A 23,107-nucleotide genomic window follows, 5' to 3' on the forward strand; every position below is an offset into this window, starting at 1 on the left:
GGATCTGCTGCTAGTAGGGGGGGGGGGGCCCGAAAAATTTCTTGCACAGGGGTCCACTACAGTCTGTGTCCGCCCCTGGTCAGGACGTAATCTTTCATTGCACGTGCTGCAGCGATTAGTGATGAACGCAGAGCAAGGAGACATTAGAAGGCTGACAGCCATCAAAATGTAGCTGCTGCCGCAAGCACTGCCGACCCAGGGATTCTGCATGGGGGCCAGAAAAAGGTCATCGCAGGCTGTAAGCGGCCCCTACTGTAAGTCAATGGGAGGACTCAAAAAAAGACCCTACAAGGTTTTTTGTGTGCTTTTTTTAAACTTAAAATAAACGCTAGTGTTTTCTTAATTTCGCTATATTTTTTTTAAAAGTCTGGAACCCTCTGAAAAATAAACGCTGAGGAAATGACCCAGTAAACGCTGGCAAAAGACGCTTCAGGATTACAAAACTAAAGGAAGGAATGCTGAGGCGTTTTTAGCTTGAAAAACAGACACGCAGTGTGAACATGCCCTAATTTTATGCTGCAGACTCCAAGTGGGAAATCCACAGCTAATGAGCCCGACATGCGCTCTCTCACAGGGATAAAACTCTGAATTCCACATAAAGTGCTTCTCTGTGTGGAGGAAATTCTAGAAGAATCCTGACAGGAGGATTAGAACAAGATGGCAGTGACCAGGATGCATGAGGAATCTCGACAGTGAGGAACTTTGTCACACATATTTCCTGCTGTCACCCTTGGACTTTCTGCCATGAAGTTACACTGTGACACCGTGCCGTGGGCGTGGGTATTGCTGTGTAACCAGAGTCCCTTCCCGGAGCCTCTCACTGCCGAGTACAGAACTGGGGAGACATCATGTCGGACCTGACCCTGTACCTGGACCTGCTCTCCCAGCCCTGCCGCGCGGTGTATCTCTTCGCCAAGGCTAACAACATCCCCTTTACCCACCAGGAGGTGCTGCTGTTCCGAGGTCAGTCGCTGGGCTTGTGATGTGAGTGCGGGGGCAGTTGTTGGCCTGAGACTTTGGAGACTTGCAGCTGCTGCCATGGTGGATTAGCCGTGGTCTCTGAATAGATAGTATCAGAAGTGTGCGGGCTGATGGAAACTCTGCCTCTTAGTCCGGCACTGAAGCAGGTCAGAGGTGACTGTCCCGTGTGGCCCCCAGGGGCCCCTGCCCTGCGGCCCTGTCAGTGATGTGGTAGATGATCTTTGCACCCAGGAGCTCATAGTGAGGCAGCGGCATAAGGGGCACAGATCGAGTGTCCGTGTGCTGTACCACATTCCATCTTAGCATTGTGCTTGGTGATATAAGGCTTGTATGCTGCTGCTCAGCTGTGGAAATCCATAGGATTGAGTCAGCAGAGTTACTGAACAGCGTTCATAGCTGAGTTAGGGTATGTGCACACGTTAAAGGGAGCCCGTGGTGCCAAAATCCACTATTAACCTGCAGATATGGGGTTAATCTGTAGGTTAACTGCTTTCTAAAGCCATTCACACTGAGAACCCCACTGACAGGAGGAAATGGACTTTATCCCTCCCTGCAGCCTCCAGCTTCAGTCACCACTCAGTATACCGCTCCCCGACACTGACTGACAGGCAGGGTTGGTTTTATACAAAGTGGGGCTCTGGGCAAAAGTGGGGCCCCAAATGCCAAAATATTGCACCATCACAGAGAAATGTTTCAGTTGTATTTACATGCGGTGAGTTCCCGCCGTTAAACGAACGTGATCGGCATTATTAAAGTCATTCGACGCTTGTTCCAGAGGTTTTTTTTTTTTACACCGCCTGAGCAAGAATGACGGTGACAGATAGTCCTTGATACAGTATAATGCAGGTCCCACATAGTATAATGGACTACCCATGGTCCTTGATAGAGTGCAATGCAGCAGCCCTCAGAGTATACTGCAGCCCCCTCATAGAGTATAATGCAGCCCCACACACACACAATATAATGCAGCTCTCACACACAGTATAATGCAGCCCCCTCATAGAGTATAATGCAGCCCCACACACACACACATACACACACACACAATATAATGCAGCCCACTCACAGAGCATAATGCAACTCTCACACACAGTATAATGCAGCCCCCTCATAGAGTATAATGCAGCCACACACACACACACACAAATATAATGCAGCCCACTCACAGAGCATAATGCAGCTCTCACACACAGTATAACGCAACCCCCTCACAGAGCATAATGCAACTCTCACACAGTATAATGCAGCCCCCTCATAGAGTATAATGCAGCCCCACACACACACAATATAATGCAGCTCTCACACACAGTATAATGCAGCCCCCTCATAGAGTATAATGCAGCCCCACACACACACAGTATAATGCAGCCCCCTCATAGAGTATAATGCAGCCCCACACACAGTATAATGCAGCCCCCTCATAGAGTATAATGCAGCCCCACACACACACAATATAATGCAGCTCTCACACACAGTATAATGCAGCCCCCTCATAGAGTATAATGCAGCCCCACACACACACATACACACACACACAATATAATGCAGCCCACTCACAGAGCATAATGCAACTCTCACACACAGTATAATGCAGCCCCCTCATAGAGTATAATGCAGCCACACACACACACACACAATATAATGCAGCCCACTCACAGAGCATAATGCAGCTCTCACACACAGTATAATGCAACCCCCTCACAGAGCATAATGCAACTCTCACACACAGTATAATGCAGCCCCCCACACACACACATACACACACACACACACAATATAATGCAGCCCACTCACAGAGCATAATGCAACTCTCACACACAGTATAATGCAACCCCCTCACAGAGCATAATGCAACTCTCACACACAGTATAATGGAATTTTAGTAAAGTATAACAAATTTTATTATAACAATTGTGTACAATAAATATTCATAGCAAAATTGCACATAACTAGCTGACACCAAAAACCAGGGGGAAAGGCGGATGGGGGGGATGACACATAACCCACTGCACCAAGAAATAACACCATACTTTATGGAAAGCCCAGATGGTATATACCGTATATACTTGAGTATAAGTTGAGTTTTGAAAAAGACCCCCCTCGACTTATATTCGGGTCACGGTGCCAACTTACCTGGTCCCCGTCGTCTCCGCGGTCCCCGGTGTTCGTCTGCGGTCCCCTGCAGCATCCTGGCGGCGGCGGGTGATGATAGGGCCGTGGCGGCGTTCAAAATCTCTGCGCGCCGCTCTCTCCCGTCCTCCGGCAGTGACGTGCAGGGGGCGCGATGACGTGGAAAGCACGCGCCCTCTGCCTGAGTCACTGAAGAGCCGGCGACGCTCAGGAGCAGCTGTCATCAACGTAGGTGAGTATATGTTTTTGTTTTTTTTTAATTCCAGCAGGGGCAGCGGCAGCGGCAGCAACATGATAGGATTACTGGTAATTAGAGTTGAGCGATACCGTCCGATACTTCAAAGTATCGTATCGGATGGTATCGGCCGATCTTTAAAAAAAGTATCGGTATCGCCGATTCTGATACCGGAAGTCCCATTCAAGTCTATGGGACTTCCGGTATCGGAATAAGAAAAACCCTTTCCTGCCCTTGTACAGCCTCTCTGGGGTCTGTACGGGCCTTTCGGGGGGCTGTGCCGGCCTGCCAGGGGGTTTGTGCAGGCTCCGGTGGTCTGTGCCGGCCTGCCGGTGGTCTGTGCAGGCTCCGGGGGGCTGTGCCGGCCTGCCGGGGGGCTGTGCCGGCCTGCCGGGGGGCTGTGCAGGCTCCGGGGGGCTGTGCCGGCCTGCCGGGGGGCTGTGCAGGCTCCGGGGGTCTGTGCAGGCATCGTCCGATGGGACTACAAGTCCCATCGGGCGATGCCTGCTACCATGACAGTGATTGACACATTAGCCAATGATGGGACAGTAGTAGTCCCATCATCCGGCTAATGTGTTAAATGTAAAAAAAAAAAAAAAAAATTACATGCTACATACATACAACATGCATACTACATACATGCTACATTCATACTACATACTACATACATACTACATTCATACTACATAAATACTACATGCAACATACATACTACATATATACTACATGCATGCTACATACATACTGCATGCTACATACATACCACATATATACTACATATATACTACATGCATGCTACATACATACTACATGCTACATGCATGCTACATGCTACATACATAACACATATATACTACATGCATGCTACATACATACTACATGCTACATACTACATATATACTACATGCATGCTACATACTACATGCTACATACATACTACATATATACTACATGCATGCTACATACATACTGCATGCTACATGCATGCTACATACATACTACATACATACTACATGCTACATACATACTACATATATACTACATGCATGCTACATACTACATGCTACATACATACTACATACATACTACATGCTACATACATACCACATATATACTACATACATACAATACATTCATACAATACATACATAGACATACAGTACATATAACATAGAGTAACATACTTACCAATACTTGTCACATTGTTCCCCGAAGCCATTGTCTTTTCCGGGATAAATATTAACATAACAAACCACAAAAATACTCACCCACGATCCGAAGCAGTCCACGAGTGTGTCCCACGACGATCTTGGGTAGAGAACTGCAGCATCAGCTGTTGCTGCCGTTCTCTACGGGCTGCAGGAATCCAATGACGGAAGGTAGGTATCCTTCCGCACTGTATTCCTCCGCCACTTAAAAAAAAAAAAAGTCCCTAGTCTCACTTTATGCCATTGCTGTGTGGGAATTTCCCACGCAGCAATGGCATAAAGTGAGACTAGGGACTTTTTTTTTTTTAAGTGGCGGAGGAATACAGTGCGGAAGGATACCTACCTTCCGTCATTGGATTCCTGCAGCCCGTAGAGAACGGCAGCATCATCTGATGCTGCCGTTCTCTACCCAAGATCGTCGTGGGACACACTCGTGGACTGCTTCGGATCGTGGGTGAGTATTTTTGTGGTTTGTTATGTTAATATTTATCCCGGAAAAGACAATGGCTTCGGGGAACAATGTGACAAGTATTGGTAAGTATGTTACTCTATGTTATATGTACTGTATGTCTATGTATGTATTGTATGAATGTATTGTATGTATGTAGTATATATGTGGTATGTATGTAGCATGTAGTATGTATGTAGTATGTATGTAGCATGCATGTAGCATGTAGTATGTATGTAGCATGCATGTAGTATATATGTAGTATGTATGTAGCATGCATGTAGTATATATGTAGTATGTATGTAGCATGTAGTATGTATGTAGTATGTATGTAGTATGTATGTGGTATGTATGTAGCATGTAGTATGTATGTAGCATGCATGTAGTATATATGTAGTATGTATGTAGCATGTAGTATGTATGTAGTATGTATGTAGTATGTATGTGGTATGTATGTAGCATGTAGTATGTATGTAGCATGCATGTAGTATATATGTAGTATGTATGTAGCATGTAGTATGTATGTAGTATGTATGTAGTATGTATGTGGTATGTATGTAGCATGTAGTATGTATGTAGCATGCATGTAGTATATATGTAGTATGTAGTATGTATGTAGTATGTATGTGGTATGTATGTAGCATGTAGTATGTATGTAGCATGCATGTAGTATGTATGTAGCATGCATGTAGTATGTATGTAGCATGCATGTAGTATGTATGTAGTATGTATGTAGTATGTATGTAGCATGCAGTATGTATGTAGCATGTATGTAGTATGTATGTAGCATGTAGTATGTATGTAGCATGCATGTAGTATATATGTAGTATGTATGTAGTATGTATGTATGTATGTAGTATGTATGTAGTATGTATGTAGCATGCAGTATGTATGTAGCATGTATGTAGTATGTATGTAGCATGTAGTATGTATGTAGCATGCATGTAGCATGTATGTAGTATGTATGTAGCATGTAGTATGTATGTAGCATGTAGTATGTATGTAGCATGCATGTAGTATGTATGTAGTATTTTTTTTTTTTTTTTTTTTTAACATTTAACACATTAGCCGGATGATGGGACTACTACTGTCCCATCATTGGCTAATGTGTCAATCACTGTCATGGTAGCAGGCATCGCCCGATGGGACTTGTAGTCCCATCGGACGATGCTTGCACAGACCCCCGGACATCAGCACAGCCCCCCGGCAGGCCGGTACAGACCCCCACAGGGTGCACAGACCACCGGCAGGCCGGCACAGCCCCCCGGCAGGCCGGTACAGACCCCGGGCAGTCCACACAGCCCCCCGGCAGGCCGGCACAGCCCCCCGGCAGGCCGGCAGAGACCCCCGGAAGGCCCGAAATGACGGCGCATCATGATGCGCACACACCGCGCATCATGATGACGTCAGGCCGTCAATCAACTGAACTTCCGATTCCGATGCCGAATTCCGATATTGAAAAAATATCGGAAGTCGGTATCGGAATTCCGATACAGCAAGTATCGGCCGATACCCGATACTTGCGGTATCGGAATGCTCAACACTACTGGTAATCCTATCACTTTGGGGGCAGCATTACGATATTTGGGCCACCATTCACTGTGCAGCATTTATGGGGGCATATGTTGTGCAGCGTTATTTGGGCCAGCATTCACTGTGCAGCATTTATGGGGGCATATGTTGTGCAGCGTTATTTGGGCCACCATTCACTGTGCAGCATTTATGGGGGCATATGTTGTGCAGCGTTATTTGGGCCAGCATTCACTGTGCAGCATTTATGGGGGCATATGTTGTGCAGCGTTATTTGGGCCAGCATTCACTGTGCAGCATTTATGGGGGCATATGTTGTGCAGCGTTATTTGGGCCAGCATTCACTGTGCAGCATTTATGGGGGCATATGTTGTGCAGCGTTATTTGGGCCAGCATTCACTGTGCAGCATTTTGGGGGCATACTGTATGTTGTGCAGCATTATTTGGGCCAGCATTCATTGTGCAGCATTTATGGGGGCATATGTTGTGCAGCGTTATTTGGGCCACCATTCACTGTGCAGCATTTATGGGGGCATATGTTGTGCAGCGTTATTTGGGCCAGCATTCACTGTGCAGCATTTTGGGGGCATACTGTATGTTGTGCAGCATTATTTGGGCCAGCCTTCACTGTGCAGCATTTTGGGGGCATACTGTATGTTGTGCAGCGTTATTTGGGCCAGCATTCACTGTGCAGCATTTTGGGGGCATACTGTATGTTGTGCAGCATTATTTGGGCCAGCCTTCACTGTGCAGCATTTTGGGGGCATACTGTATGTTGTGCAGCATTATTTGGGCCAGCATTCACTGTGCTGCATTTTGGGGACATACTGTATGTTGTGCAGCGTTATTTGGGCCAGCATTCACTGTGCAGCATTTATGGGGGCATATGTTGTGCAGCGTTATTTGGGCCACCATTCACTGTGCAGCATTTATGGGGGTATATGTTGTGCAGCGTTATTTGGGCCAGCATTCACTGTGCAGCATTTTGGGGGCATACTGTATGTTGTGCAGTGTTATTTGGGCCAGCATTCACTGTGCTGCATTTATGGGGGCATATGTTGTGCAGCGTTATTTGGGCCAGCATTCACTGTGCAGCATTTTGGGGGCATACTGTATGTTGTGCAGCATTATTTGGGCCAGCATTCACTGTGCTGCATTTTGGGGGCATACTGTATGTTGTGCAGCGTTATTTGGGCCAGCATTCACTGTGCAGCATTTTGGGGGCATACTGTATGTTGTGCAGCATTAAATTTACCAGTATCTTCGGCAATTCCCACCCTAGACTTATACTCGAGTCAATACGTTTTCCCAGGTTTTTGAGGCAAATTTAGGGGGGTCGACTTATACTCGGATCCACTTATACTCGAGTATATACGGTAGATAAAGCACTGCTGCCTATAATCATTAGATTGAAGTCACAACCATAATGGGTCTGAGAGGGCAGCAAGCTTAGAAGGCTAACACTAATGGGAAGGAGTAGCGGTAAGCACATCCCATACCCAGTGTGGGGATCTCTCCACACTCTGGGGTACCTGGGCACTTTCGGTAAGCTCTCCCTGGGGTTTATATTTTGCCACTATGGCGTTATTATGCTGGGTATGGGATGTGCTTACCGCTACTCCTTCCCATTAGTGTTAGCCTTCTAAGCTTGCTGCCCTCTCAGACCCATTATGGTTGTGACTTCAATCTAATGATTATAGGCAGCAGTGCTTTATCTATATACCATCTGGGCTTTCCATAAAGTATGGTGTTATTTCTTGGTGCAATGGGTTATGTGTCATCCCCCCATCCGCCTTTCCCCCTGGTTTTTGGTGTCAGCTAGTTATGTGCAATTTTGCTATGAATATTTATTGTACACAATTGTTATAATAAAATTTGTTATACTTTACTAAAATTCCTTTTGGATTCAGTCACTCCATGTTTCTCTGTGTATACATTTATGCTTATGGAGTGGAACGACTCATTAACATGGCGGGTAATCATTATAATAGGTTACCGCCATTAATGTTGTATAAGGTATTGGGCTTTTTTGTTATAATACACACAGTATAATGTAGCCCCCTCAGAGTAAACTGCAACCCTTCAGAGTAATGCAGCCACACACACACAGTATAGTGCAGCCCCCCCACTCACAGAATAATGCAGCCCCCCCACACAGTTACACAGTATAGTGCAGTCCCCCCACACAGTGTGACACAGTATAGTGCAGCCCCCCACACACATAGTATAATGCCAAAACACAGACTATAATGCAGACACACACAGTGTAGTGCAGCCAACATAGTACCCAAATATATAAACGCACACAATACTCAACCTCTCCTCATTCCCTGCGCTACTCCAGGCTCTACTCCTGTCTCAGCAGCTCCACTCCTGGCACAGCGTGGCGCACGATGATGTGACATCATCGCGCGCTCGCTGAGTCACAAGCAGAGCGGGAGTGAAGGGAGATGTAGCGTCAGCTGAGGCTCTCTCCTCCATCACTGCTTTCAACTGTATCGGCATCTATGATGCCGATAAGTTGAATGCAAGATGGGGGACGGCCATGGGCCCCATAGCGGCCACGTGGTAGGCTGCTCTTAGCGGCATCGGCACGCCACTGCCTGGGGGCCCCTTGGAGTGGGGGCCCTAGGCAACTGCCTGGTCTGCCTGACCCTAACGCCGGCTCTGCTGACAGGTGGCACATCAGTGCAGAGAATGCGGTTAACACCATGTCTGCAGGTTAATAGTTTTTTTACATGACAGGTTCCCCTTAAAGGGTTTGTCCAGCCTTGGTGAACAAGTCTGAACTGCGCACTGCGAGGATTCTCCGACGGCGGACACGTAACCATAAGTATGTGATTTGCATCCACACAGTCACTTACCGACTAGATGGTTGCGGCCTTAGGCTATGTGCACACGTTACAGATTTTGTTGCGGATCCGCAGCGGTTTCGGACACGTGGAATTGCACCAAATCCGCAATGTGGTGCTCAACCAATGTTAATCAATGGAAATCCAGAAGTGGTGTGCATATGCTGCAGAAAAATCTGCACTGATTCTCAGTGTTTTATTTTTCGCAGCATGTCAATTCTGTTTGCGGATCTGCAGCGTTTATGCACTCATTGAACACCATTAAGTCAGTCAAATCCGCAGCAAAACCGCAGGTGTAAAAAGGTTTGCGGTTTTGCTGCGGAGTTTCATGCTAAAAACGCTGCAGAAAGGAAGAAAGGTGTGTCGGCGGAGGTGTGTGTGTGGGTCTGTGTGTATCTCTTTGTGTGTGCGGCTCTGTGTAGCCAGGCATTGTCTGATGGGACTACTGCTCCCATCCGGCTATAACAGTGACAGCATTAGCCAATGATGGGACAGTAGTCCCATCAGACGATGCCTGTGTTCAATTGTAAAAAAAAACCAAACCATACAGTACATGCTCACCAAAAGCCTAGTCCCCGACGCCCTCATTCTCCTGTAACAAAAATAAAATAATAAATCAACCTGTACTTACCTTTCCGCCGTAGTCCATTTAATCATGAGTGTCTCACGATGATCTCCCATGTAGAACAGTGACATTGGGAGGGCCTCCGGCGATGCACTGACCGGAAGTAATCCTCCGCAGTGTATCCTTCCGCCGCCTTGAGAGAGTTCACCTGAGTTCATGCTGTCACCGACAACGCTGTGTTAGAAAATGCTCACTCAACGGTGCTGTAAAGTGAGAGCACGAACTCCGGTGACCTCTTCAGTGATGCACTGCAGGAGCCATTACCTCCTGTCAGTGTATCACCGGAGTCCCTGTAGAGCAGTCACATTTCCCGATGTCACTGTTCTACACGGGAGATCGTCGTGGGATACTCATTATTAAATGGATTACATCGGAACAGTGAGTATTTGTGTTGGTTTATTTTTTTTATTTTTATTTTTTGTGCAGGAGATCGAGGGCTTCGCGTGGATTAGGTGTATAATAAATATGGGAAACTGTGCTGTTTTATTTCATTAAAATACTTTATTTTGGCTGTGTCTTTATTTAACATGTAACAACTATAGGATTAGTAATGGATAGGTGTGTTATTGACACCTCTCCATTACTAAGCCTTGAGCTTGATGTCACCTTATAATATAAAGATGACAGCAACCCCACAACTATTATCCCACTTGCCACTGCTACAGGGCAAGTGGGAAGAGAGAGGCTAAGTGCCAGAATTAGCGCACCTTGGAGATGCACCATTTCTGGGGTGGCTGAGAGCTGGTGTTTTTAGCCAGGGGTCCCCTTCCTAGGCTATGAATATCAGCCCGCAGCTGTCTGCATAGCCTTTTCTGGTTATTAATTATAGGGGGATACTATGTCATTTTTTGGGGGTCCCCTACTTTAATGGCCAGTAAAGACTAAATATACAGCTGTGAGCTGATATTAATAGCTTGGGAAGCTCCATGGGTATTACCCCCTTCCCAGGCTATAAACATCTGCCCTCAGTCGCTGGTTTCCCTGTTCTGGTTTTGAAAATTACGAGGGAGCCCACGCAATTTTTTTTATTATTAAACAGATTGTGTTTAAGGCCGGGGTCACACTTGCGAGAAACACACATGAGTCTCGCACCTCAATACCCGACACTCTTTATGTACCATTTTATCATGTTCATTACTGAAACATCAGGCTTGGTATTACAGTTGTGGCCAAAAGTATTGACACCCCTGCTATTCTGTCAGATAATACTCAGTTTCTTCCTGAAAATGATTGCAAATACAAATTCTTTGATGTTATTATCTTCATTTAATTTGTCTTAAATGAAAAAACACAAAAAGAATTGTCCTAAAGCCAAATTGGATATAATTCCACACCAAACATAAAAAAAGAGGGTGGACAAAAGTATTGGCACTGTTTGAAAAATCATGTGATGCTTCTCTAATTTGCGTAATTAAGAGCACCTGTAACTTACCTGTGGCACCTAACAGGTGTTGGCAATAACTAAATCACACTTGCAGCCAGTTGACATAGATTAAAGTTGACTCAACCTCTGTCCTGTGTCCTTGTGTGTACCACATTAAGCATGGAGAAAAGAAAGAAGACCAAAGAACTGTCTGAGGACTTGAGAAGCCAAATTGTGAGGAAGCATGAGCAATCTCAAGGCTACAAGTCCATCTCCAAAGACCTGAATGTTCCTGTGTCTACCGTGCGCAGTGTCATCAAGAAGTTTAAAGCCCATGGCACTGTGGCTAACCTCCCTAGATGTGGATGGAAAAGAAAAATTGACAAGAGATTTCAATGCAAGATTGTGCGGATGTTGGATAAATAACCTCGACTAACATCCAAACAAGTTCAAGCTGCCCTGCAGTCCGAGGGTACAACAGTGTCAACCCGTACTATCCGTCGGCGTCTGAATGATAAGAGACTGTATGGTAGGAGACCCAGTTCTTACCCCAAGACATAAAAAAGCCAGGCTGGAGTTTGCCAAAACTTACCTGAAAAAGTCTAAAACGTTTTGGAAGAATGTTCTCTGGTCAGATGAGACAAAAGTAGATCTTTTTGGGCAAAGGCATCAACATAGAGTTTACAGGAGAAAAAAAGAGGCATTCAAAGAAAAGAACACGGTCCCTACAGTCAAACATGGCGGAGGTTCCCTGATGTTTTGGGGTTGCTTTGCTGCCTCTGGCACTGGACTGCTTGACCATGTGCATGGTATTATGAAGTCAGAAGACTATCAACAAATTTTGCAGCATAATGTAGGGCCCAGTGTGAGAAAGCTGGGTCTCCCTCAGAGGTCATGGGTCAGGACAATGACCCAAAACACACTTCAAAAAGCACTATAGAATGGTTTGAGAGAAAGCACTGGAGACTTCTAAGGTGGCCAGCAATGAGTCCAGACCTGAATCCCATAGAACACCTGTGGAGAGATCTAAAAATGGCAGTTTGGAGAAGGCACCCTTCAAATATCAGGGACCTGGAGCAGTTTGCCAAAGAAGAATGGTCTAAAATTCCAGCAGAGCATTGTAAGAAACTCATTGATGGTTACCGGAAGCGGATGGTCGCAGTTATTTTGGCTAAAGGTTGTGCAACCAAGTATTAGGCTGAGGGTGCCAATACTTTTGTCTGGCCCATTTTTGGAGTTTTGTGTGAAATGATCAATGTTTTGCTTTTTGCTTCATTCTCTTTTGTGTTTTTTCATTTAGGACAAATTAAATGAAGATAATAATACCAAAGAATTTGCGTTTGCAATCATTTTCAGGAAGAAACTGAGTATTATCTGACAGAATTGCAGGGGTGTCAATACTTTTGGCCACAACTGTATCTATCTATTGATATATCTATATCCCTCACACTTAAAACCTGTGCCACTGACCCCCACCCTCCCTCACCCTCTCTTTGGAGCACTTTGGAATGCTCGCTTCATCTGCAACAAGCTCCACGTGATCCACAACCTCTTTACCTCCCGCAACCTTTCCTTCCTGGCCCTCACTGAGACCTGGCTGACACCCCCTGACACGGCCTCCCCGGCCGCACTGAGTTATGGCGGTCTCCACTTTACCCACACTCCTCGCCCTGGCAATGGACATTGGGGAGGAGTGGGTTTCTGCCTTTCTAAAAACTGCTCCTTAACCCTATCCAACCCCCACCCTCCCTTATCCTCCCTTCTTTCGAGGTTCACTCTGTCCATATCTACTCTCCTTCTAATCTGCAAATGGCTGTCATATACCGACCACCGGGCTCAGCCACTGCCTTCATCGACCAATTCTCCACCTGGCTCCTCCACTTTCTCTCTGCTGACATCCCCACCATCATCATGGGGGACTTCAACATCCCCATTGACACCCAGCAGCCTCTAAACTCCTGTCACTTACCTCATCCTTTGGACTTACTCAGTAGTCCTCCACAGCCACCCACAGAGATGGACCTACATTAGACCTCATCTTCACCCGCCTCTGTTCCCTACCCAATCTCACAACCTCTCCCTTCCCCCTATCTGACCACCATCTACTCACCTTCTCAACCTTGTCCTTCTCACCTGCCCCCCATGTCCAGCCACAAGCACATCCTCGCAGAAACCTCGCACACCTAGACATTCACAGACTCTCTTCTACTTCTGTCCTCCATATCTTCACTCCACAACACGGTCAATGCCACTGCTTTCTACAACGCCACCCTCACATCAGCCATAGACTCAGTCACCCCTCTCATGCATGGCAAAGTGCGACAAACAGGCAACCCTGGCACAACAACCTCACCAAAAAACTTCGACAAGCATCCAGCGTCGCGGAGCGGCATTGGAAGAAAACACACCTGCCAGACGACTTCACTGCTCTCATACAAGCTATACTTGCCTTCAAATCAGCCCTCACCTCTGCTAACCAGACAAATTTCACAAACCTTGTGTATCTTCATTATCCCACAACCCAAAACAACTGTTCAGCACATTTAACTCTCTCCTCCGCCCACCACTGCCACCTCCAACTCCCCTTTTCTCTGTCGAACACTTTGCCACCTACTTCAAAAACAAGATTGACCAAACAAGGCAAACGTTTACTGTTCCACCACCCCAACCACTCCACATGCCAGACCTCTACCCTTCCCTAATAATCTCCCTCTCCAACATCACTGAAGGAGAGCTTACTCATCTACTTTCCAAATCACACCTCACCACCTGTGCACTTGACCCCATCCCTTCCCACCTGCTCCCCAACCTCACTAACATGATCATTCCAGCCCTAACCCATCTCTTCAACCTATCGCTATCTTCTGGTACCTTCCCCTCTGCCTTCAAACATGCCACCCTAACACCCATCCTCAAAAAATCAAACCTTGACCCAACTGCTATGCCCAGCTATCGCCCCATATCGCTGCTCCTGTTTGCTTCCAAACTCCTTGAACAGCATGTCCATGCTAAACTTTCCTCCCACCTCTCATCTAACGCCCTCCTTGACATCCTCCAATCTGGCTTCCGCCCCCACCACTCCACTGAAACTGCCCTGACCAAAATTACTAATGACTAAAGGGCCTGTCACACTAAGCAATATCGCTATAACGTCACTGGTTTTTGTGACGTTATAGCGATATTGCTAGCGATATCGCTATGTCTGATACTTACCTCCGACCGGCTCCCCGCTGGTTATCGCTGATCGCGCAAGAACGTCCTGGACCGTTTCTCGTCGTCAGCTTCCTGCTGGGCTTCCTGTGGGGTCGACGAGCGACGCGTGGACGCGGGCGGGAGGTCGTCAGGATCGCCTCGTCTGACAGGTAAGTAGCGACCCCCGACCCCTGCTATGTCGCTGGTGAGATCTCCCTGTGTGGCAGCTCACTAGTGACCACTTAGCGATGCACCAGCGATCCTGACCGCGTCATATGGCTGGTCGGAATCGCTGGTGCATCGCTAAGTGTGACACTACCTTTACAGCCAAAGCTAACAGACAGTTCTCCACCCTCCTCCTTCTCAACCTGTCCTCTGCCTTCGACACAGTCGACCACTGCCTACTGCTACAGATTCTTTCTTCCCTTGGCATCAAAGACCTTGCCCTGTCCTGGATTGCCTCATACCTTTCTGACCGCACATTGTGTTTCCCACACTACCTCCTCATCCCGCCTCCTCTCTGTTGGAGTCCCCCAAGGCTCTGTCCTGGGGCCCCTACTTTTTTCCATCCATACTCTTGGCCTAGGACAACTCATAAAGTCCCATGGCTTCCAGTACCACCTGTATGCAGACGACACTCAGATCTACCTCTCTGGCCCAGATGTCACCTCTCTACTGTCCAGAATCCCGGAGTGTCTATCAGCCATATCCTCCTTTTTCACCTCTCTCTTCCTAAAACTCAATGTAGACAAAACTAAACTCATTATCTTTCCTCCATCTCACGTATCTTCCCTACCCGATCTATCTATTATGGTAAACGGCATCACGCTCTCTACCGCACCTGAAATCGCTGCCTCGGAGTAACTCTCGACTCTGCCCTGTCCTTCAAACCACACGTCCAAACTCTTGCCACCTCCTGTTGCTTCCAACTCAAAAATATTTCCAGAATCCGTCCCTTCCTCAGCCCTCAATCTACTAAAACTCTTGTACATACCCTCATTATCTCCCGCCTTGACTACTGCAACACTTTCCTCTGTAGCCTCCCTGCTAACTCCCTTGCACCACTCCAGTCTGTCCTCAACTCTGCTGCACGACTAATCCACCTCTCTCCTCGCTACTCCCCTGTCTCTCCCCACTGCAAATCCCCCTCCACTGGCTCCCAATTCATCAACAAATCCAGTTCAAACTACTAACACTGACCTACAAAGCCATCCACAACCTATCCCCTCCCTATATCTCTGAACTATTCTCCCAAAATCTTCCCTCACGTAATCTTCGATCCTCCCAAAACCTCCTACTCTCCTCCACACTTATTCGTTCCTCACACAACCGCCTCCAAGATTTCTCCCGAATATCCCCTATCCTCGGGAACGCCATGCCTCAACACGTCCGGTTATCCACCACCCTCAGAGCCTTCAAACGGAACCTGAAAACCCATCTTTTCAGGAAAGCTTAGAGCCTGCAATAACTATTCTGCCGCCTCACCACCGCCTGAGCCGTCGCCTCTAAACCACCAAAGCTGATGCACCACTGACCTTCTGTCTCTTCCCCACTATCCCATAGAATATAAGTCCGCAAGGGCAGGGTCTTCACCCCTCTGCATGTGAAGTGGCTGTGTGTAATGGCTGCCAGCATCTGAGAGTACCCAGAGGAACGAATGAACGTCTGGAGTATGAAGCAGCCATGAGGAGACCCTGACAGGGTGAGATAACTTGGTGGCTAGAAAGCCTGCATATTGAACATTGCATAACTTGGATGACTACAGGGTAACAGAGTAGAGCTCTGGCATAGACGCTATGCTGTTTAAATGAACTTTATGTTGTGGCTGTGGGTTTTTGGTGCCTGAATAAACCGCATGGAGTTATTGTTTTATGGAAAACCCATGCTGGACGTGGTTATTTGGCTGCCAAGCGAGTGATCCCCTATGTGAATGACAGCGCTACCTCACAGGTGCTATATAAATAAATAATAATACATGTATCTCTAAATAAATACATCTATCTATAGATATATGTATCTATCTAAAGATGCTCACTTATATTTGTTTTGTGTGTGTAAACATTATATTTGAATGTGAATGACAGCGCTACCTCACAATTGGTGGAGATTGCAAAGGGCAATATTGTAGCCTTGTTGCTGGGAGCAACGGAAGAGGACTGCAAAATTCGGTTTCTAAGGGCAGCGCTGAGCCAGGAGGGCTGACGGACGAGAAAGCCGTGTAGTATGCTGACCGGCCACGTGTGTGAGCAGAGCCTGTGACGGCCTGCATTTGGGGAAGCCACTGTCCGGCTGTGGTTCTGGAACCGTGTGGCGGCCTAGTGAATAAGGCACTGTCCGGATCGGTGAGCCCAGTGCGGCCGCTTCCCCAGGAGAAAGAGACTGGTGATTGCTAGGGTGCCTCTGCGGAGAAGAGGTACCCGAGGACCTGTGTGGCCGACACAGGTAACGGATAGGTGTTCATGTGGTACTGACCTGGGTCAGTGAGTAAGACTGTGTACCTGGAGGGTTAAGCGAGGAAAAGTCCTGGAGGGTCAGTGTTGGGAGATTCTAGGAGAAAGAATCAGATCCCGGGAGCACGTGGTATGACCTTGGACCTGGTGAGGCACGAGTGTTGGGCAGTCTCAGGCGAAGACGGATGTCCTGAAGAGCACCCGCCGAGCCCCTGGACCTGGTGAGGCCAGTGTGTGGGGAGACCCTGGGAGGAGGGTCGTTCCCTGAATCGCACCCGGTGCCCTGTGTGTTGGACGGTCTCAGGCGGAGACGGAACATCCTGAATAGCACACAGACAGGACACGTGAGTTTTTGTGGTGTTTTTTTCTCTCTCTTGTCTCAACTCAGCTTGCGGTGGCTCAGTGGGAGTCAAGAAGGTGACAAGCGGCTTCCTGTAACTCGGTGGGGTTACAAAGGGGACAAGCTGCTTCCGGTAACTCGGTGGGGTTACGAAGGTGACACCAGCAGCTGTGTGTGAACGGCAGCCGGTGGTGTCGAAGATCGGTGACAGCAGGAGCTGTGGTGGTGCCAACAAGGACTTGTGTGGTATCGTAAGAGACATAAACTGTGTGGTGTGAACTGTGGTCTGAGAAGACCGGTATAGCGGACATGGGGAAATCCCGAAAGGGGGTGGTGGCCCAAATTGAGGTGGTAGCCCAAAAGGGGGTGGAGTCCCAAATCAGGGTGGTAGCCCAAAGGGGGTGGAGTCCCAAATCGAGGTGGTGGCCCCAAAAGAGGTGGAGTCCCAGAGGTGGGCGGTGACCCAAATTGGGGTGGTGGTCCAGAAAGGGACCGGTGTGGCAAAAGAGGAATCGCAGTGTTCCTGTATGTTGTTTCCAGAATGTGGGATATTCTTTCCGGATGATGACTGGCCCAAGTGTGTACTGTGATGCTGCACCGGGAAGGAATCTCGGGACAGTTGGACTAAGAGTCAGGTGATTCTGGTAGGAACTCCTCTCACTTTCAGTCTGACCGAGAAAATGGTCCAGGTTCGCTGTAAACATGGTGTCACGGTGAACTGTGCAGTAGACAGAGTAATGTTTGAGGGGATCCGAGGCAGTGAGTGCCAAGGTGGCAGTATACCACCAGACTTAGTGTATGCCTTGGAGTGGGGCCGGGACTTTGTCAGATTTGATGTCATATCCCTGGAGGGTGGAGACGTTCCTACGGTTGGGCTAACCGATACTAAGACGGTGACGGCTCCTGACGTGGAGAGGTCAGAGGTAGAAGTGACCGGGAAAAGGGGTACGTCGGCCCAACGGACGGACCTGACATCTCGTGACAGGACTGACGTTGACCTGGTCGATAAGACGGCTGGAGTATTCACACGGTTAATGGGTAGCGGGAGAGATTGCTCGGCAGGTCGGGGTGACTCAGACTCTGGGGATTACTGAGGCTCTGAGAGAGACAGGGACCACAGACTAGAGGAACTAGAAAAAGAAGTCTCTGAGCTCAAAGGTCACCTGGTAACGTGGCAAGGACTGAATAAGGCCCTCAGAGAAGAGGTAGAAGAACATGTTAAACGAGAAAGAGTCTTAAGACAAACGGCCGAGCACAGGGTCGAGGAGCTCGAGAAAGAAGTCTTGGACCTCAGAGGTCACCTGTCCACCTGGCAAAGTGTGAACAAGACCCTTAGGGAGGAGATGGAAGAACTCAAAGAAACTGTAAGAGATCTTCGGCAGGAGAGGAAGTTGGACGAAGACTTACTGCGGGTGAGCGCGAGTGACAACAAGACGGAACTGCCAGTACCAGTCGTGGCAAGGGGTCCTGAAGAGGTAAACTCTTGTGAAGTTTGTGAGCTAAGGACTGAAGAAGACAGTCACCCGGTCGGGTCAACTGTAGTGAGGGAAGTGTCCATGGGAAAGCCAGAGTCTTCTGTCCAGGAAGAGAGCAAGACCACGACCTTCAAATCTGTAATCGAGGTACCCAAAGACTTGCAAGAAGCCTGTGCGGAGGAAGGTGTACATGAGGCTTTCAAAGTGGCGGTCAAGGCGTGTAAGGTGCACTGTGCACCTGAGACTCGGCAGTTGGTGATAATATCAGCCAGGGAAGATACAGCAAACCGGGCATCTGTCCTGAAAGAGATGCATTTACCATGTTTCCACGCCAAACAGCTGGTCAGGCGGAGTAATATGAAAGTTGCTCGACGCCTAGAGTTAGCGAAGGAGGCTATGGATTGGCTGGGTTTGCGGAAAGATGTGGTTCCGGTACCCAAAGCTCTGATTGGGAGAATCGTTGGAAGACTCGGGAAGGTAATGCAAGACCTTTTCAATAACTCTGGTGTGGTGAGGGTGAGGATCCCTCCGGAGGATGAAGACCAGGTATCCAGTGAAGTGGGTAGGATTCCCATCATGGTGGTTGGCTCCGTGGAGAGCCTGAGAGACTTTTGGATGCTCGTGGGTATCGAGTGGGGTACCTGCAAGAGATTTAGCAGTTGAGGCGGGACCGTCAGCGAATCAATAAAGAGGTACGGAATACCAGGTGGCGGCTGCCTTCAACCCAAGATGTAAGGACCCGAACGGTTCCTCCAAGAAGTGACATGGCAGATGGCCGAAGAATGTCAGCAAGTGGTAGTTCGACTGGCAGGATGACATTGAGAGACCATAGTTCCTGTGAGACGCTGAATGAGTCAGACTCAGGCCAGACAGTAGGCGTAACTAAGACTTATGACCGTACTGACCGGGGGAGCTGGTCGGGGAACAGAACAAACAGGGAGAGGAATGTGGTGACTAAACAGTGTCTGATGACTCAGACAGGCTGTGACGGGGGCCAAAGATCAGGGCCGATATTCTGACCGCTGGGGGCGGGGGAGGCCTAACGTAGGAATGAGGCCGTATGACAGATGGAGACGGTTCTCTCGACCTGGGGGGCAAGGTGTAGTGAGTGCCCGGTCTCGAGATCCTGGGGTTATGCTGTGTGTTCAACCCCACAGCTTTGAACGGAGGGGGGAGGTATGTGGTGTAGTGACCACTGTGTCCAATAGGGGGCGCTGTGTGGATGTCCGAGGAGTGAGGATGAATGGCAGAGTCATGAATGACCATTATGTATCTCAAGGTGGGTGGCCTTGAGATGGAGACTGATGTGTGTGTTGATCAGCAGTGATACTGCTGATGTGTTGTGTCAAGGTGTCAGGGAGAAGTCTCCAGGTAGCTGGGGAGACGGGCAGACTCAGTTACCTACAAACCCACCCAGGGGGTGTGTTTAAGAACGCTGTTGCAAAGTGTGTGTGTGAAGGGTTCAAGGACCTGTGGTGAGGTCATAGCCATGTGACCCGATGGGCGTGGCTACGGACCATATAAGATGGCCAGGGTAGGTCACATGTGGTGAATGCAGGGACCCGGTTGGTCCATTGTGGAAGGTCCCGCTGGGAGATGGGGCTTCCTGGCTAACAGCATGAGTGGCTGTGTGTAATGGCTGCCAGCATCTGAGAGTTCCCAGGGGAACGAATGAACGTCTGCAGTATGAAGCAGCCATGAGGAGGCCCTGACAGGATGAGATAACTTGGTGGCTAGAAAGCCTGCATATTGAACATTGCATAACCTGTATGACTACAGGGTAACAGAGTGGAGCTCTGGCATAGAAGCTATGCTGTTTAAATTAACTTTATGTTGTGGCTGTGGGTTTATGGTGCCTGAATAAACCGCATGGAGTTATTGTTTTATGGAAAACCCGTGCCGGACGTAGTTTTTGGCTGCCAAGCGAGTGATCCCCTATGTGAATGACAGCGCTACCTCACAGGTGCTATATAAATAATAATTGTCTCGAAAGCACCGCTATGAGCACCGCTCATCGCAATCTGGCAATGACTACCATAGAAGTCTGCTGCAGACCTTTGGTTGTCATGTCGACCCATCAGTGACCTGTGATCATGTGACCGGGTCACCGATGGGCGGGATTAGTGATGTGCTTCTTGTAAGCGTAAGTTAAATGCTGCTGTCAGAGATTGACAGTGGCATTTAACTTAACAGCCACGGGTGGATCACGAATCCACCTGTGGCTGTTGCGGGCATGTCAGCTGTATAGATCAGCTATCATGTGCCCGGAAAGGTGTGGGCTCAGCATTGGATCTGCACCAAACGGGGAGTCTGGCGTCTGAGTACTATTATGCTACATGTTGAAAAGGGTTTAAGATCATAAGGATGAGGATCCTGCAACCCCTTTATAACCTCAGACGTGCCCCTGTATACCTCCAAAAATGTGTTTTATGCTTGTCCCATGCTGTATGCAAATTGCATGGTCCGGTCCAATGGGTTTCTCCACATTGTGATCAGCACCGCCCCGGTCCCTTCAAACGCCACCTCTTATAAGTGGATGTCGTCTCTCCATCATCCACGTAGTGCGCCTATACAGTGGATTACTGTTCAATAGGGCACAGTGAGATGCGCCTGTGCATCTCTCCGGTTCCACTGCGCAAGTGCGAGACTTTGTGCACTATGTGGTTGTCTTAGACAGGCGGCGTTTGGAGGGTTCGGGGCAGCGCTGACCACAATATGGAGACACCCATTGCAATTTACATACAGCGCGGGAAAAGTCTAAAACACATTTTCGGAGGTATGCAGGGGCACGTCTGAGGATATAAAGGGATTTCAGGATCTTCATGCTTATGATCTTAAAGGTGATGGCCAGAGTTTATAAACAAAAGCTGGTGACTGGTTCCCATTAACGTGTGCACATACCCTTAGACTATCTTCACAGAAATTGTTTTTGCTGTATTTTTCTGCAAATATAAAGCTGCGTTTTACAGTACCAGCAAAAGCTATGAGATTTCAGAAATCTCATGTACACACTTATTTTTTTGTTGTTGCTTTTTTTTCCTGACTGAATTTGAGCACTACAGTGTTTTTTAAATTTCCAGCACGTCAATTCTTCCAGCATTTTTTCACCCATAGAAAGCAATGAGAAAATGAAGAAGAGAAAACGCAACAGTGTCGTTGGTGAATAAAACCTAACTTTATTAAAAGGGTTGTCCGGTCTAAAATGAATAGTCTGCAGTCGCTCTGTGAATCCTCCCAGAGTATTCACTGTACGCTGCGAGGACTGGCCATTCTCTGCCCGGGGAACGATATGTATTCTTCGGGCAGAACCCTTCTAGAGGACCGCTGTATTGAGCGAGGCCGTGCCCACTAGACAGGTTCTGCCCGGGCACTGAAGTGGTTTTTCTGCCAGATTATGACATGGGGATTGGAGAGATGCTGCTGCACTTTGGATTGGAGACTATTTTTCAGATTTCGTTTGAATCCGTAAAAAAAAAAATGTGACATTAAAATTACTGTATATAGGTTATCATATCCTTAATGCGATACTGATAGCAGCACATACTATGCCCACATTGTGAAAATGAACAGGTATAATGATAGTGATTACAGCAGTGTATTTCTGGAAATGTCCTTATCTGGATACAGGTTACAATATTTGGATCCTTTTTTTTTTTTTCTTTATAGGAGATCAGCTGAAAGAACATTTTGGCAAGGTGAATCCACTTCGTAAGGTTCCGGCTCTCAAGGATGGAGACTTCACTATGGCGGAGAGGTAAAGAATCATATGTTAAAGCAAATTTATCAAACTTAACTTTTTTAATTCTGAAGAAATATAATATACTCGAGTATAAGCCGAGATCTTAAGCCCATTTTTTAGGCAGAAAGTGCATTTTCGGCTTATACTTGAGTCATTGTCCCAGGGTGTAGGCGGGGGAGGGGGAGCGCAGGAGCCGGCGGCTGTCAGATCATACTGACCCCCTCTTGGTGCAGTCTCTGCACTTCTATGCTTCTCAGAAGGTTCCCAGTGCCGCAGCTCTTCCTGTGTTCAGCGGTCACGTGGTACCGCTCATTAAAGTAATGAATATGCACGCCACTCCACTCCCATAGGCATGGAGTGCATATTCATTACTTTAATGAGCTGTACCACGTGACCGCTGAACTGTGAAAGGAGCTGCCGGCGCCGGAGACCATCTGATAAGCAGGGAAGTGCAGAGACCACGCCAGGAGGGGCTGAGTAGGACAGGGGGAGCCATACGATATTTACCTGTCCCTGCTCCACCACCACGCGCCGCTCTG

General features: G+C 47.9%; 1 protein-coding gene across 1 annotated transcript in view; it reads left to right on the top strand.

Annotated features, from left to right (window-relative positions):
* Positions 1 to 771: 771 nt before the first annotated feature.
* The window catches only part of LOC141069534 (glutathione S-transferase theta-1-like), a 42,054-nt gene continuing 19,718 nt past the window's right edge, over positions 772 to 23,107 (top strand). Inside the window, exons 1-2 of the mRNA XM_073559176.1 lie at positions 772 to 963; positions 22,496 to 22,583. Of these exons, the coding sequence (XP_073415277.1) occupies positions 849 to 963; positions 22,496 to 22,583 (203 nt within the window). The 5' untranslated portion in view covers positions 772 to 848. The remainder of the gene's footprint in view (positions 964 to 22,495; positions 22,584 to 23,107) is intronic.

The sequence above is a fragment of the Dendrobates tinctorius genome, unplaced genomic scaffold (assembly GCF_039654945.1).
Source record: "Dendrobates tinctorius isolate UK_male_01 unplaced genomic scaffold, ASM3965494v1 ptg000265l, whole genome shotgun sequence".
Taxonomy (NCBI): Eukaryota; Metazoa; Chordata; class Amphibia; order Anura; family Dendrobatidae; genus Dendrobates; species Dendrobates tinctorius.